Genomic DNA, 15,083 nt, shown 5'->3' on the forward strand with positions numbered 1-15,083 from the left:
CATTACAAAGACTGGAGTGCATTAGATATTGAATGAATAGTTACCTATGACAAAGATCCATTCCCAACAGATTTCACACAATATGACTGAAGCTGAAAAACAAGCTCATGTCAACTTGTATACGGAAAGGCTCAAAACAATTGGACTAAAGAAATTCAAACTCAGTACACAACCAGGTAAGAGATGACACTTGGATATATTTGCATCAGCTGGAAACAAAGCAGTGCCAACTATCTGGGTGTATCAGCATAAATCAAAACCAACAAAATGGGTTTGTCTGTGTGGCCCTTCCAAGAAAATGGTGGCTTGTTTCTTGGGTTCCACCAGACATGTGGCGACCAATGATTTGGAGGACAAATGGCTGAAAATAATGGTAGTAAATGTGCCACCATGATAGTCGGCTCTCAATATGAAACAATGTTTCTTTTTGTAAAGAAACAGTGTTGTCAAACGATGAAAATTTCATGTGGAAGTTTTCACTGGGCAGTTCTTAAAGGTTTCATAAGAGTGTAACTCAATACCTAAGAATGTGGCTTGTTGAGTTGGGAAGGACAAGATGAAGCAGATTTGGGAGTATGTGTTGAGGTTATGGAGGAAAGAGCAAAGGTTGTTCCTGCCATGAGTTAAGATCATGTGAACCTGGATAGGAAGAATTCCTCCAGACGTCCCATACATAAGTTGGCATAGGATGGTGTCACGTGATTACCACTGCAGTACCACAGATTTATTTATAGATCTGGTCTTCAAAAGTGAAATAACAGCAGGTCAGAATGTGGTTGGCTATGAGGATTAGAAAAAGTTTGGCATCCGGAGAGCGCTGGGAAACATGATGTTACACGGCCGCAAGCCCGTGGGCGTGGAGGATGTTGTTGTACAAATAAGTTTCATCCACAATACCCAACAAGGAGTCTGGTGCTAATGGGACAGTAAATGTGGAATGGTGGTGAAATGAGATGTTTCAAATGCAGGCTGGAAGGTTATAGATAATAGTTTGGAGGTGTTGGTCAACAAAGGCAGAGGTTAGTTCTGTGGGAGTGTAGCACCCAGCCACAATGGCACAACCAATATGGAGACCTTGGTGTTGAGTTTGTGGAGTTTGAGGAGTAGGTAAAAAGTAAGAGTATGTAAAAGTTGCTGGTGTGAGGAAGGAAAGAGATTCAGGTGTCACATTTTGGGATGTATCTAAGGCCTTAAGGAGCCTGCTGGAAGTAATGTTGGGCTTCTGGGATGGAATAATGGTTGTATGATTTGTATGAAGAGGCGTCAAAAGTTGGCAGAGACCCTCAGCTACAGCCATTACGATTCATGACCACTGTGACAGAGTCTTTGTCTGTGGGATGGATGATAAGATCTAGATTGGTTTTCAGATAATGGATAGCTGTGTGTTCAATAGGACTGATGATGTACTCTGTGGAGAGGGATTTAGGAAAGGAAGGTGAGACCAGGTTAGAAGTGAGGAATTCCTGAAAGGTTATCAGGGGATGACTGAGTGGAATGGGAGGCGGATCATGGTTGGACAGAGGTTGAAACTGTTTTAGACAAGGTTCTACTGGAGGGGGGTCTGTTGATTATTGTCAGTGGGATGTGTGACAAAGAAATGTTTTCTTTGTAGAGAACAGCAAAGGTATGTTTCCTTTGTAGAGAAAAACTAAAAGAAATAAGGATCCATACAATTTCAGCATGTCTGAACTTAGATTTTAAGCTAAAGGTGAGGCCTTCAGAGGGTTCCTCTGGAGTCAGAGTTTTGGCAAAAAAGCTGACTGCAGTGTTACGGGACGGAAGTTCAGGAGCAGTGTACTTCACGGAGGATGGAGAAAGCTTTTGTTGATATGGTAGCTACAATATGTCAGCCAGGCATGGTCGGGGAGCTATGAGGAGTTAACAGGTGAGGGTGGAGAGAGGGGCGGGAGTTGGAGCAGAATGAAAGGCTCTTTCTTGCCTATAGGTAACACTAGATTGACAAAGGACAGGAGTTGCTGGGACAGTTTCCTTAGATGGTGCTGGGAATACTGTTCTAACTGTTGAGGGGCATGAGTTTCTATTGCAGTGATAGCATTCAAGAAATAATAGTCAAAAAGTACAAGGATTTTTCAGTAGGAGTAGAGGCTGCCAAGTACATTTTTAGTTTGAATTGTGGAATTATGAAGGACTAGACTGGGCTGATGAGAGACTGGTGGAAATGGAAAAGATGAAGATTTTTGCGGTAGGGCTGATGAGAGACCAAGAAGCCAATTTTATGGCAAGTCCTTTGGGAGGTATACCACGTGCCAGACAAAATTTCAGAAAAAGGATGTTGTTTGCAGTTTTTCTAGGGCAAAGGAAAATTTCCTGAACTGGTGGAGGTAGAATGAGCAGGGATTTATGTCTCCCTGATTGGGAGACAAAAGGAGTGACTAAGAGATAGTTAAAAATGTTGAAAATAAGAAGGTGAAAATGTATGGCCACAGCCTTATAACGAAAATAAATGATAAATACTCCATAGAGAGCTATGTGGGAAATTGAAAGGAAGATCAGAAAATGTGTTTTAAAAAAAAGCAGGAAGTAGTAGACACACTCATACATGGATATGGTCAATCACAAACTGACACGCGCGACAGTAAATAAATATGTGCAGTCATACAATCTGATGGTAAATAAGCATGTGCAATCACCTAACAGTCAAGTTGGGCAGCCCAAGTCACTAATGTAGAATGTATTAAAAACAGCAATGCAATTACATGTTCGAAAAGGGCCCATCGCCGTATGCAGGGAGCTGTACTACAGCACTTACTGCATGGTGGTCCATTACAACAGTATTCTTGAATGGTATATGACAATTTGTTTTTACCACAAATCATCAATGAAAGCAGAAAAAAAAACAAAAAAAATCACATTATTCTTTGTCAACATCCACACAGCTTGCCAAATAACTAATTATTTGACAGAGAAAAATCAAATAACCAAGGTCGTTCGCTCCCTATATAAGTGGGCAGTGCACGCCAGCAGAGTCATTCCGCTGTGAGCTCTATCTACAACAGCATTGAAGCACTATGCCTCGTCGACGTGTGTATCGTCAATGCCACCACCGCATGCCTGTCTACAAACATATATTAAGCCTAGAAAATAAATTTGGCACAAATGGAACCGCACAAGGTGTTATATTGAATGGTCCCATATTTTTCCGTGGATGTCGAGTTAATTTTAGTCTGGATGCTGGCACAGGGAATACTGGAAGTGGATGGTTCACCCTTGCTATTGTTCGATGTGAGAATGCCTCTCTACCTGGACTCGAATCTTTCGCCGACCGAGACGTCATCGCTTACAAGACCTGGCACTGTGGAATAGATGCTAAGTCCCAGTCTAGACCTAGTTATGTATATAGTAATATGCCTTTTACTTTGTATACTCGCTCTTGTCGTAAAGTGAGTAATGATGAAAAAATACATGTATGGATGAAAGAACTTGGTGTTCTTGCTGAAAATGTAACTCTAACTGTTTTTTCACCTGACTGATTCTTTGTTTTCCTTTATGTCACACACGAAACAAGTAAACAGTGAGTTTCACCCCTTCAGGAGGTACTAAAATTCTTCCAAAACAAAATTTTTGTTTTATCAACATCAGAGTGATCATCCCACATTCTACTACCTCAGTTGTAGTACTCTTTCACTTAGATTTAAGGTTAGTAACCTACCACAATTTTTAATCAGTAGGTACAACATTTAGAATACTTCATAATCATGTTTTTACTACAATTCTGATGTGAACCTTATTGATGCGCATGTGTGTGTGTGTGTGTGTGTGTGTGTGTGTGTGTGTGTGTGTGTACATACACTCCTTCCACTTCAGTTAAAATGAACATACCACTGTTTCACGACTTGATCCTAATACAAAATATTACAGCACTTTGGACACCAGCCTATAAGAATGTAGTAAGAGAGTATGGGAGGGAATATGGAAGGTGAGAAGATTATTTTCTTAAAGTCACTTTGTTCAGTCAATCATAAATGAGCACCCATAGAAATTTATCTGGAGGTGTGGTGGCTGGGGTGAGATGGGTCCAAGACTCTAAAATAAATTGCCCTTTTTATGTAATGACTTGGTCAGCTTACATACACACTATGCCACAAGAACTACAATAATGTAATACTACAAATGACTACATGAGAGGTTCGGTGGAATCACAGGAAACTACTTTTAGAAGCGTATCAGAATTCTGTAAGGGATAAAAGCTGTGTACCCCAGAGTCTAAAGGGACAACTGCCCCCTCTTGCAGCTCATGCAGATGCCTAAGCAGCCATGTTCATTTAAAAATTATATTTTATATATTGCAGAATAAAAAGGTGGATCACTTACCTTAATCATATCCAGTAGTTCAAAAGCATCTTGCCACCTCGAAGTATGTGAAAGTGCCATTGCAGCACTTTCAGATGTAGCAGCATCTAACAGAGGATACTGTTTTCTCAAGTTGTCATATCGTGACAACAGTTCCTTTTCTTCATAACTTCCTCCAATAGCATGCCAAAGCTTGAAGAAAGCACTTAACTGCAATAACACGAATATTTGTAAAAGAACTGACAGAAGGAATTTATCATTTTATAATCACATTTTTCTCAGTATGATGTATTGATGACTGTTGATTTAGTTTAGATGATACTGTAGGAGAATACAAATACCATCACCAGTAACTGTTTTAAAATCTGAACATTTTTAATGCATCACAAATTGCTTTGGTACCTGTGTACAGGTTTAAAACTGGATTTTGTAGTTCATCCACTTTAGCTTTTCACCACTACAGCCCGTACAGCATTAAGTATGAAAGAAAACACCTATGGCTTCAGTTGTTATGGAAATTAGAAACAGATGAAATATCCCTTTACAGTTGTGACCGATGCCTATTGAACTGATCCTTCATTTTGAGGCTGCAGTTGCATTTTAAATATTTTGCCATAAATGTCAATTATTTTTATACTTATCCATACATCAATCATATAAAATATAAACACTGTTGAAAAGCTAAAATGTGTAAAATTAAGCATAAAGTGAAGGGTGTAGAGGTTTTCTTCGGCTCCCTACATATCACTCCTATATGGAACTTGAAGACAAGTTCAGACAAATTATAGCAGACAAATTACTGCCGTCATTCTTTCTGTGCTGCACATGTAATTGAAACAAGAAGAAACCCTAACATATGGCACCTCATTAAGCACTCTCTGCATGCACTTCACAGTGGTTTGCAGAGTATGTATGCACATGTAGATGTAGAAAATGCACCTGAGGAAGTTTCATCATCATCATCATCATCATCATCATCATCATCGTCATCATCGTCATCAACTGTTTTATCAAAATATGTAAAGTATACAAGGAGAGAACAATAAGGGATATTTTTACTTTTTCTAAAATCATCTATGACAGTAACTGTAGGGACTTTTGTTTGTGCTGAAAACAATGTATGTTATTATGGCAAAAATTTAAGCAGACAAATGACAAAAATTAATTGTACGACTTGTAAATCATCTGACTATGGGATATATGAGGCATATTACAAAACTAAGGCCTAATGTCCTGTATTTTACTAATGGTAGGCCTAAATGAAATTTCATGCATGCAGCTCTGTCTACCAACTCTTTAGGAAACTGCTGCAGTGTTGGTTTGATTCAGTAGTTTTTTGGCAGTCTGTGAGAGCAGATCACAATGCCTGGGACAATCGTAGATCCCACCATTTGCAAAGTGCATGGTGTGATTGATTTTTGCTGGCTCAAGGATCTGAAATCCATTGAGAATCATGTCTAGTGTATGGACCTGAAATAATGAGTGACAAACAAATTTCAAAGTGGTGTCGAGAATTTCAAAATGGGCACACAAATGTTCACAATGCACAGCAGACTGGCAGGCCCTCTATTTGGATCAATGACATCATTGATCAAGTGAACCAAAAACTTTGAAGTGATTGGTGATTGAGGATTAGTGATCTGAATTCCAAAATGTTGCTCGAACCTCAGTTTACAGGACTGTCACTGAGCAGCTTAGATACCACAAACTGTGTTCCAAAAATACTCAGTGATCAGTACAAAGAGCAAAGAATGCATACTACACAACAGTTTTCAGAGTGCTATAGACAAGATGAAGATAATTTGTTCCCCTGCATTCTTACAGTTGACAAGATATGGGTATCGTGCATCCATGCAGAATCAAAGCAACAGTCAATGCAGTGGAAGCATTCAAGTTCACTCAAACCAACAAAGTTTAAGCAATATCCACCATCCAATCGAAAAATGATGGCTACCATTTTTTGGTATAAAAAGGACATTGTTTTGGCTGATTTTACGGAACATTAGTCAACAATTACAGCTGATATGCACTGATGAGCCAAAACATTTTGACCGCCTGTCTAATAGTGTGGTGTTCTACTTTTGAAATACAGTACAACAAAGAGTATGCTTGGCATGGATTCTACAAGTCCTTGACAGTACTCCAGAAGAATGTAGCACCAGATGTCTACGCACAGGACAAGCAATTCCCACAAGTTACGGGATGGTGGTTTACACACATGCAGCTGGCACCTGATATGTGTTCCATGGGTACAGATCAGGCACATTTTCTGGCCAAGACATGAGTAAAACTTCAGTATAATGGCCCCTCAAACCACTGCAGCATGATTCTGACCTTGCAACATGGAGAGTTATCCTGATGGAAGAGTCATTACCATAGAGGGACACTTCAAGCACAGAGCAATGCAGGTGGTCTGCAATAATGTTCATGTAGTACACTGCTGTCATGATGTCTTCAATTACCACAACAGATCCCATGGAAGCCCAAATCAGTGTACCCCATAACATAATTCTGCCCTCACCAGCCAGCATCTGTGGCGTGGTGCACAATTTGTGCAGCCATTTGCCTGGATAAAACATATAAGGACCCAACCATTGATCTGGTGTAACAAGAAATGCGATGCATTTGATAGACAAAACAAGGTGAAAACTCGGTGATGATGTGCCCACTGCAATCATAACTGATGATGTTGTTGGGTCTTCATAGAAACACTGGGGTTTGTGTGATGTGGAGCTCCAAGTTCAACAATGGCTTTTGAACGATGTGCTCTAGAACACTTGGGCCTATACCAGCATTGTACTCTGTCATCAAATCTGCCACAGATAACTGCCTATCCTGGATTACACAGTGGGGGATCCTCCAACATCTACGTTTTGTGATGAGATGTAATCGTCCAATACTATATGGGCTACTCGTTATTTCACCATCCTTTAACTGCTTTCCATAGGTGCTCATGACAGTAGTATGCCAACAGACAACCAGCTTCGCTATTTCAGAGATTCTCATTTCCAGTTGCAGTGCCACGACAATGTGCCCTTTATGAAGACTGCTTATATCAGTGGATTTCCACGTTTTTGGCCCATATCTTAGCTATAATGACTGGCCATTCATCTCTCTTTAGCTTACATTGTTTCCTTACTGTGTTACATGTCCACACATTCTTGCATTTGAAAAAGTGCCTGTTTGGACAACAATTTCAAAGCAACAATGAACTCAGCACTGTCATTATCAAATGGTTCAATTGCCAGGTGGCAGATTTCAATGCAGAGTGGTTAAAGAAGCCAGTGCAACAGTACAGAAAATGTACAGATGTGAACAGCAATTATGTGGAAAAGTAAAGCAGATATGTAATAAAATATTACTGTCGATAAAAACCTCTTCTCACGAGCTTACTTTTTTCATGGCCAAATGGACTTTAGTTTTAAAATAAGGCTCATATATGAGATCCAAAAATATATTATTATGCATTAAAAAGTTAAACATTAAAACAGTATTAGTATTGTAAGGTGTTTTTACATAACATCAACAGATTTTTATGGGAAATGATCAACTTTTGTGATGAGCATATACTTAGCAGCACACCATAAAAAGAGCAAGCTACGGAAAAACCTAAAGAAAGTTTGAAACTTTTTACAGAACTGGAACTGTCACATCCTTATTATCCAGGATTCCACTCCCACTAAAATACCTCTTCCAGATGGAGAAAAATTATCAGTTTCTCACCAAATACCATCATCATGTAGTCTGATTCAATGAGGCACAGTTGCATAGTCTACTTCTCATATAAGCATTCCCTCTACTTCTAGTTTTCAGGATGGTGCAAGCTTTGTTTCTAGTCACAGCATTTCGTTTCAGATGTTTCATGTGCTCTCACACAGGACCAAGAGTAGTCACCAGAGACCTTTATGGGTGGTCCTTTTGGATTTGGCAACTAGTTGAATTCAGAATCCCCTGTTTCACCGATGATGTAACTCTTTGATGACTTCTGTTTTATGGGCTGGACTGAGGAAAATTTCTGTGCCTATCATTTCAGCTCCTAAAGCAAGAGACAACATCAACGTCATCATCATCATAATCACCAGAACACTGGCTGCAAAATGAAGTTTAATACCTGGCTTACAGAAAACAAGAACAATGTCACCAGGGAAATGTAGATAAATCAACAGTAGCACTGGTCTCAGGAAACAATTGTACTCATTGCTCCATTGCTATGGTTTTATACATTTTTATTGTTTTTCTGGAAAAAATTTGCCAGTACTCACAAAGAATATTAACAAATCCTCTGATGTACATTCATCATTTCTATATACTTTTGCTATCAACTGCAGAACAATGACATTGGAGTCGCCATGAATCTACACAGTTATCAGACTTCAGCTGAGTGAGAGGAGACCTTACAATCTTCATGAACAGCAATGCAGATGTTGTCTGTACAAGCACAGATGAGTTGTTTCTGGTACAACATATGAAACAAAAAAGTGTGCCCACTTATGGAGACACACACACACACACACACACACACACACACACACACACACACACACACACGCCCTTACTACAAGCTCTACAATACATTTTGACATGACTCGGTCAACTGAGGCTATGGACTAATGATGTCATGAATCAATCACTGCATGGATATTTATAAACAGTTTGGCTTGCTAAGTTTGTTTAAGTTTGAAACTGCTATCCAATTTTTTTATGGCCTCTGATGAAGTCTCCAGCTTTATGAGGTGCAATGTTTGGTGCTGAAACATGACTTTGACCGTAAGCTAATGACCATAAAACAAAAAATCAAATAGATAAATACTGGCTGTGAAAATTGCAATGTATGTTTTACCTCACATCTCAGTAGGTTGGTTGGTTTGTGGGAGCTGAAGGTACCAAACTACAAAGGCCATCGGTCCCTTTTTCCACGATCATGAAAACCCACAACGAATAAAAACAAGCAACGGAGAGAACAAGGGAAGACACAGACAAAGACCAGAAATCAAGGAATTAAAAGCACACAGAGTTGTACAGTGGTTGGATGACCGTAGAAACAAAAAAGGAAAAACCAGCCACCAAGAAACACTAAAAACCCCAACCTAAAACTGCAGGCCAAAGGCCAGACGCAACTCAAAAAAGGGACAAACCCTCAGATCAAGCGATAAAAGGCCCCTGCTCAAATAAAACTCAAAACTAAGCCTGCCATTGAAGCGTCATCCATTAAAAGAGCAGGAAGTGTATCAGTCTGCCTGAGCAGTCAAAAAAGATGTGGACCACTGTTAACACTGACCCGCAGTGACATAGAGGTGGGTTCTCACGGTGCAATAAATTACCGTGTGTCAGCCAGGTGTGGCCAATGCATTGCCAGCAGAGAACAATGGAGTCCTTATGAGAGGGTTGCATGGAGGAGTGCCACACACCTGTAGTCTCCTTAATGACCCGAAGTTTGTTGGGTGAAGGCAGGGTGTGCCATTCATCACTCCAGGTACCAAGGACTTTCTGCCACCATATGGACTGGAGATCACATTCTGAAAGGTCAGTCTCCAGGGCCGGTTCACTGATAGCCCATCTGGCCAGCCTGTCAATATGTTCATTACACGGGATGCCGACATAACCTGGTATCCATACAAAAACTACGGAGCAGCTGCAACGGGCAAGAGTGTGGATGGACTCCTGGATAGCCATCACAAGATGAGAGCGAGGAAAACACTGGTCAACAGCTCATAAACTGCTCAGGGAGACACTACAGATAATGAAGGACTCACCTGAGCAGGAGCGGATATACTCTAGGGCGCGAGAGATGGCTACAAGCTCTGCAGTGAAAACATTGCAGCCATCCAGCAATGAGCATTGTTCAGATTGTGTCCCAAGAGTAAAGGCATTACCACCTCAACCAGCAACCATCGAACCGTCGGTATAGACTATGGCCGAGCCGGGAAACATGGCAACGATGGAAAGAAAGTGTCAGTGGAGGGCCTCAGGAGGGACTGAGTCTGTCGGGCCTCATGCTAAATCCAGCTGAAGGCATGAGTAGGGCACACACCACGGGCGTGTACACATACGGGCCCGTAAAATAGGTGGGAGAGAGGAAAGCTCAAGCCCAGAGAGAGAGACCGGACACGAACCGCTATCGAACACCATGACCGGGGCTGCCGTTAGGGAAGATGGACGACCGTGTTGGAGAACATGAGACGGTAATTGGGATGCCCGGGCAAGCAACAAATATGCACAGCATAAGCGGCCAGCAGTCATTGCTGCCGGCTCTGCAACGGAGGGACACCAGCCTCCACAAGTAGGTTGTCGACAGGGCTCTTGCGGAAAGCTCCAGTTGCGAGTCGGATCCCGCAGTGAAGGATGGGGTCAAGCAACCGCAATGCTGAAGGCAGTGCCGAACCATAAACCAGGATCCCACAATTGAGATGGGACGAATCAACACATGATACAGTTGGAGAAGGGTAGACCGATCAGTGCCCCAGCTGGTGTCTCAAGCAACAAAGAGCATTAAGATGGCGCCAGAAAGTTTGTTTAAGCTGCTGAAGATGAGGGAGCCAAGTCAACCGGGCATCAAAAAGCATGCCCAAAAACTGATGCGTCTCCAGCATGGCAAGAGGTTTGCTGTCAAGATAAAGCCGTGGGTCAGGGTGAACAGTGCGACATCGGCAGAAATGCATGATGCAAGTTTTGGCAGCCGAGAACTGGAAGTCTTGCATGACGGCCCAAGACTGCAATCTGCGGATAGCATCCTGTAGCTGCTGTTCAGCAACCGCAATGCCAGTGGAGTCACAGTACAGGCAAAAAGTCATCGGCATTCAAATAAGCCGATATGGACGTTCCCACAGCTGCAGCTAGCCCATTGATAGCAACTAAAAAGAGGCAGACACTCAAGACAGAGTCTTGCGGGACCCCATTCTCCTGGACTCGGTAGGAACTATGGGAGGGACCAACTTGCATGAGGAAGGAACAAAGCAACAGAAAATTTTGAATAAAAATCGGAAGCGGGTCCCGAAGACCCCACCCAAGAAGCCTGGTGAGGAAGTGATGCCGCCATGTTGTATCGTATGGCTTCCGCATGTTAAAAAAGACAGCAACCAGATGCTGAGGGCGGAAAAATGCCGTGCAGATGGCAGACTCCAGGCAGACTACATTATCGGTGGCAGAGCAGCCCTTATGGAACCCACCCTGGGACAGAGCCAGAAGGCCCCAAGACTCAAGTAACCAACTGAACCTCCAGCTCACCATGGGTTTGAGCAACTAGCATGGAACATTGGTGAGGCTAATGGGGCGATAGCTGTCCACTTCCAGTGGGTTCTTGCCAGGTTTCAAGACGGGGATAACAATGCTTTCCCGCCACTGTGATTGGAACTCACCTTCAACCCAGATATGGTTGAAAAGGTCTAGGAGACGTTGCTGGCAGTCCACCGAGAGGTGTTTGAGCATCTGATAGTGGATGCAATCCAGCCCGGGAGACATATCAGTGCACTTTAGAATTCCCACTCAATGAACGGAGCATTGTACGATTTGAGGTGGCGCGTATGGAATGAAAGGTTCCGACATTCCAACCACTCTTTCAAGGAGTGGAAAGCCAGCGGGTAATTCGCAGAAGCAGAACTCTAAGCATATTGCTCCACTAAGAGTTCTGCAATCGTGTCAGAGTCAGTACAGACTGCTCCATTCACAGAAAGCCCAGGTATGCTGACGGGGGTCCAATATCCATTGAGTCGCCTAATCTTGGCCCAAACCTGCGATGGAGAGGTACGGATGCCAATGGTGGAGACATACCTTTCCCAGCACTCCTGCTTCCGGTGGTGAATAAGGCGTCGGGCTCAAGCACAGAGCCACTTGAAGGCAATGACGTGGTCCAGTGATGGGTTCCGCTTATGACACTGGAGGGCCCGTCTGCGATCTCTAATCACCTCAGTGATCTCGGGTGACCACCAATGCACAGTCATCCACCGAGGGGACCGGAAAGAACAGGTAATTGCAGATTCCGCTGCAGAAATGATACCGGTGGTTATCGTGTGAACCACCATATCAACAGCATTGGGAGCAAGAGGCTCAAGAGTGGCAATGGAGGCAAAAGAGTCCCAGTCAGCCTTATTCAAAGCCCATCTGGGGAGGCACCTAGAAGTGCGGCGCTGTGGCAATGACAGAAAGATTGCAAAGTGGTCACTACCACACTAGTCATCATGCACATTCCAGTTGACGGATGGCAGAAGGCCAGGGCTGCAGACCGAAAGGTCAATGACTGAGTATGCGCCATGCCCCACACTGAAATGCGTGGGGACACCATTATTTAAGAGAGAAAGGTCGAGCTGCGCCCACACATGCTCAACAGCAGTGCCTCAGCCTGTTGCCACCAATCCACCCCACAGAGGGTTATGGGTGTTAAAGTTGCCCAGTAACAGAAAAGGCGGCAGTAGTTGGGCTATCAGTGCAGCAAATACATGCTACGGGACATCGCCATCCGGTGGAAGATAGACACTGCAGACAGTAACAGCCTGTGATGTCCACACGATAACAGTGACAGCCTCTAAAGGTGTTTGAAGAGGCACACACTCGCTGTAAAGAGAGTTAAGGATGAAGGCACAGATTCCACCAGCTACCCTCTCAGAAGCTGCCCGATTCTTATAATAACCCCAATAGCCACAGAGGGTGGGGGTACACATCGCCGGAAACCAAGTTTCCGGGAGAACAATGCAGAAGAAAGGGTAAAGGGTAAAGGGTTAAGGGTGAAGGCTGATAAGTTGTTGGAGCTCAGCAAGGTGGTGGAAAAAACCACTGCATTCCACTGGAGAATGACACTGTCCACGGCCGAAAAAGGCGTGAAGGGTCCTAGGAGGCAGGTTATGCCACTGGATCATATACCACCACCGAAGGAGAGCCTTAATCGAAAAGCCGGCCGCGGTGGTCTAGCGGTTCTGGCGTTGCAGTCCGGAACCGCAGGACTGCTACGGTCGCAGGTTCGAATCCTGCCTCGGGCATGGGTGTGTGTGATGTCCTTAGGTTAGTTAGGTTTAAGTAGTTCTAAGTTCTAGGGGACTTATGACCTAAGATGTTGAGTCCCATAGTGCTCAGAGCCATTTGAACCTTAATCGAAAACCATTGCGCCTGAGACAGAGGCAAGATTGAGGTCATCGAGGGACGCCAAAATCTGCAAGTGGGAAGCTCTGCGATCTGCCACTCATGGCTCCTTGAGCCACTGACTCGTGTGAGCTGTCACGCTGGAGGATGTCTTAGAAGGTAGACTTTCAAGGGACCCTTTCCGCATGAGAGAAGCCGGAGGCGGCTGGCATACCTCCGGCGGGAGGCGGCGTCTGTCAACCCCGTCAATTTCGGGGGTTGGTCTCCCAAAGGAGGTACCTTGGGAGCACCGAAGAAGCAGTGTTCCCCATCACAGACATGGGGGAAGACTCGGGGCGGCTCTGAGGGCCCACTGGAGGTTTAACAAATGCAGGGACAGCCGTCATCAACAGGGGCAGCGAAGTCGCAGTCGCAGCATATGAGGTAGTCATTGGAACAGGATGAAGTCATTCATATTTCCTCTTTACATCTTGATAGGTGAGCCTGTCCAGGGATTTTATATCCATTATCCGCCGCTCCATACGGAGTACAGGGCAGTCAGGCGAGCAGGGGGAGTGGTGCTTTCCGCAGTTGACACAAGTGGGAGGAGGCACACACGGAGTGCCTGGGTGCAGAGGATGACTGCAATCCCTGCAGGTGGCACTGGAGTTACAGCAAGATGACATGTGGTCAAGCCTCCAGCATTTGAAGCACCGCATAGGAGGGACATAAGGTTTCACATCGCAGCGGTAAACCATCACCTTGACCTTTTCAGGTAACTAGTCACCTTAAAAAGCCAAGATGAAGGCACCGGTAGCAACCCTGTTATCTTTGGGTCCTCTAAGCATGCGTCGGACGAAGTGGACATCCCGTCGCTCCAAGTTGGCATGTAGCTCCTCATCAGACTGCAAATGAGGTCACGATGGAAAATAAGACCCTGGGCCAAGTTAAGGCTTTTATGGGGAGTAATCGACATAGGGATATCCCCAGCTTGTCACAGGTGAGCAACACCCACAACTGGGCTGGGAAGGCTGCTTGGGTCAAAATCGCCCCACTACGCATTTTAGACTGAGTCGCCACTTCCTCAAACCTATCTTTAAGGTGGTCTACGAAAGACTGGGGCTTCGTTGCCTGAGAGGTTTTTTCATCAGTACTGCTGCAAACTAGGTACCAAGGCGAATACGGCTCTTGAGACCTGGTCGCCCTACAGTCCTCCCAAGGTGTAGCCAGGGAGGGGAACAATCAGGAATCATACGTCGCAGCATCAAAACAATTTCCGACATGTTTGCAGACTGCTGGAGCCGAGTGACCACCAGCTTGATTCAATTTAACCCATTTCATTGCGGTTCATCCGCCCTGATGCCACCCGCTCTAACCAGGGGCTCTCCCCACAGGTGCCACCCAGCCTCAGCAAGGGCCACCTGGCGGAATGGCCACTGCGGGAGTCCCAGTGCCACAGAAGGATGGGCACCTACTACTTGGCATACATGGGGAGGTTTCAGCTCAGGCATCAACAGTGCGATCCATGTGTTGTCAGAAGGCTACCATCAAGAGGCTACATGACAACCCCACCACAATGGACTGGCTACCGTGCTGGATTTTGGGTGTCGAAATGGTCCAGAACTGTCATGCGCGCGAAGGATGGTACAGTGCAGGAGACAAGAAGTAGGCAACCCATAAGACATTGGGTGCAAAGCCCACTACACGACAATAAGTAGCATGTA

The 15,083-nt window shown here is 44.2% G+C and overlaps 1 protein-coding gene across 10 annotated transcripts in view; it reads right to left on the bottom strand.

Annotated features, from left to right (window-relative positions):
- LOC126091944 (mitochondrial ribonuclease P catalytic subunit) overlaps positions 1–15,083 on the bottom strand; it is a 135,635-nt gene that overhangs the window by 91,275 nt on the left and 29,277 nt on the right. For 9 of the 10 annotated variants that reach the window (XR_007521287.1, XR_007521282.1, XR_007521285.1 and 6 more), the window contains exon 3: positions 4,333–4,521. The exons of the other annotated variant lie outside the window; for it this stretch is intronic. Coding sequence is in view for 3 of the 9 variants with exons in the window: in XM_049907275.1 (XP_049763232.1) it covers positions 4,333–4,521 (189 nt within the window). In the remaining 6 variants the exon portion in view is untranslated. The remainder of the gene's footprint in view (positions 1–4,332; positions 4,522–15,083) is intronic. 10 annotated transcript variants of the gene reach the window in all.

Source organism: Schistocerca cancellata, chromosome 7 (assembly GCF_023864275.1).
Source record: "Schistocerca cancellata isolate TAMUIC-IGC-003103 chromosome 7, iqSchCanc2.1, whole genome shotgun sequence".
In the NCBI taxonomy this organism is placed as follows: domain Eukaryota; kingdom Metazoa; phylum Arthropoda; class Insecta; order Orthoptera; family Acrididae; genus Schistocerca; species Schistocerca cancellata.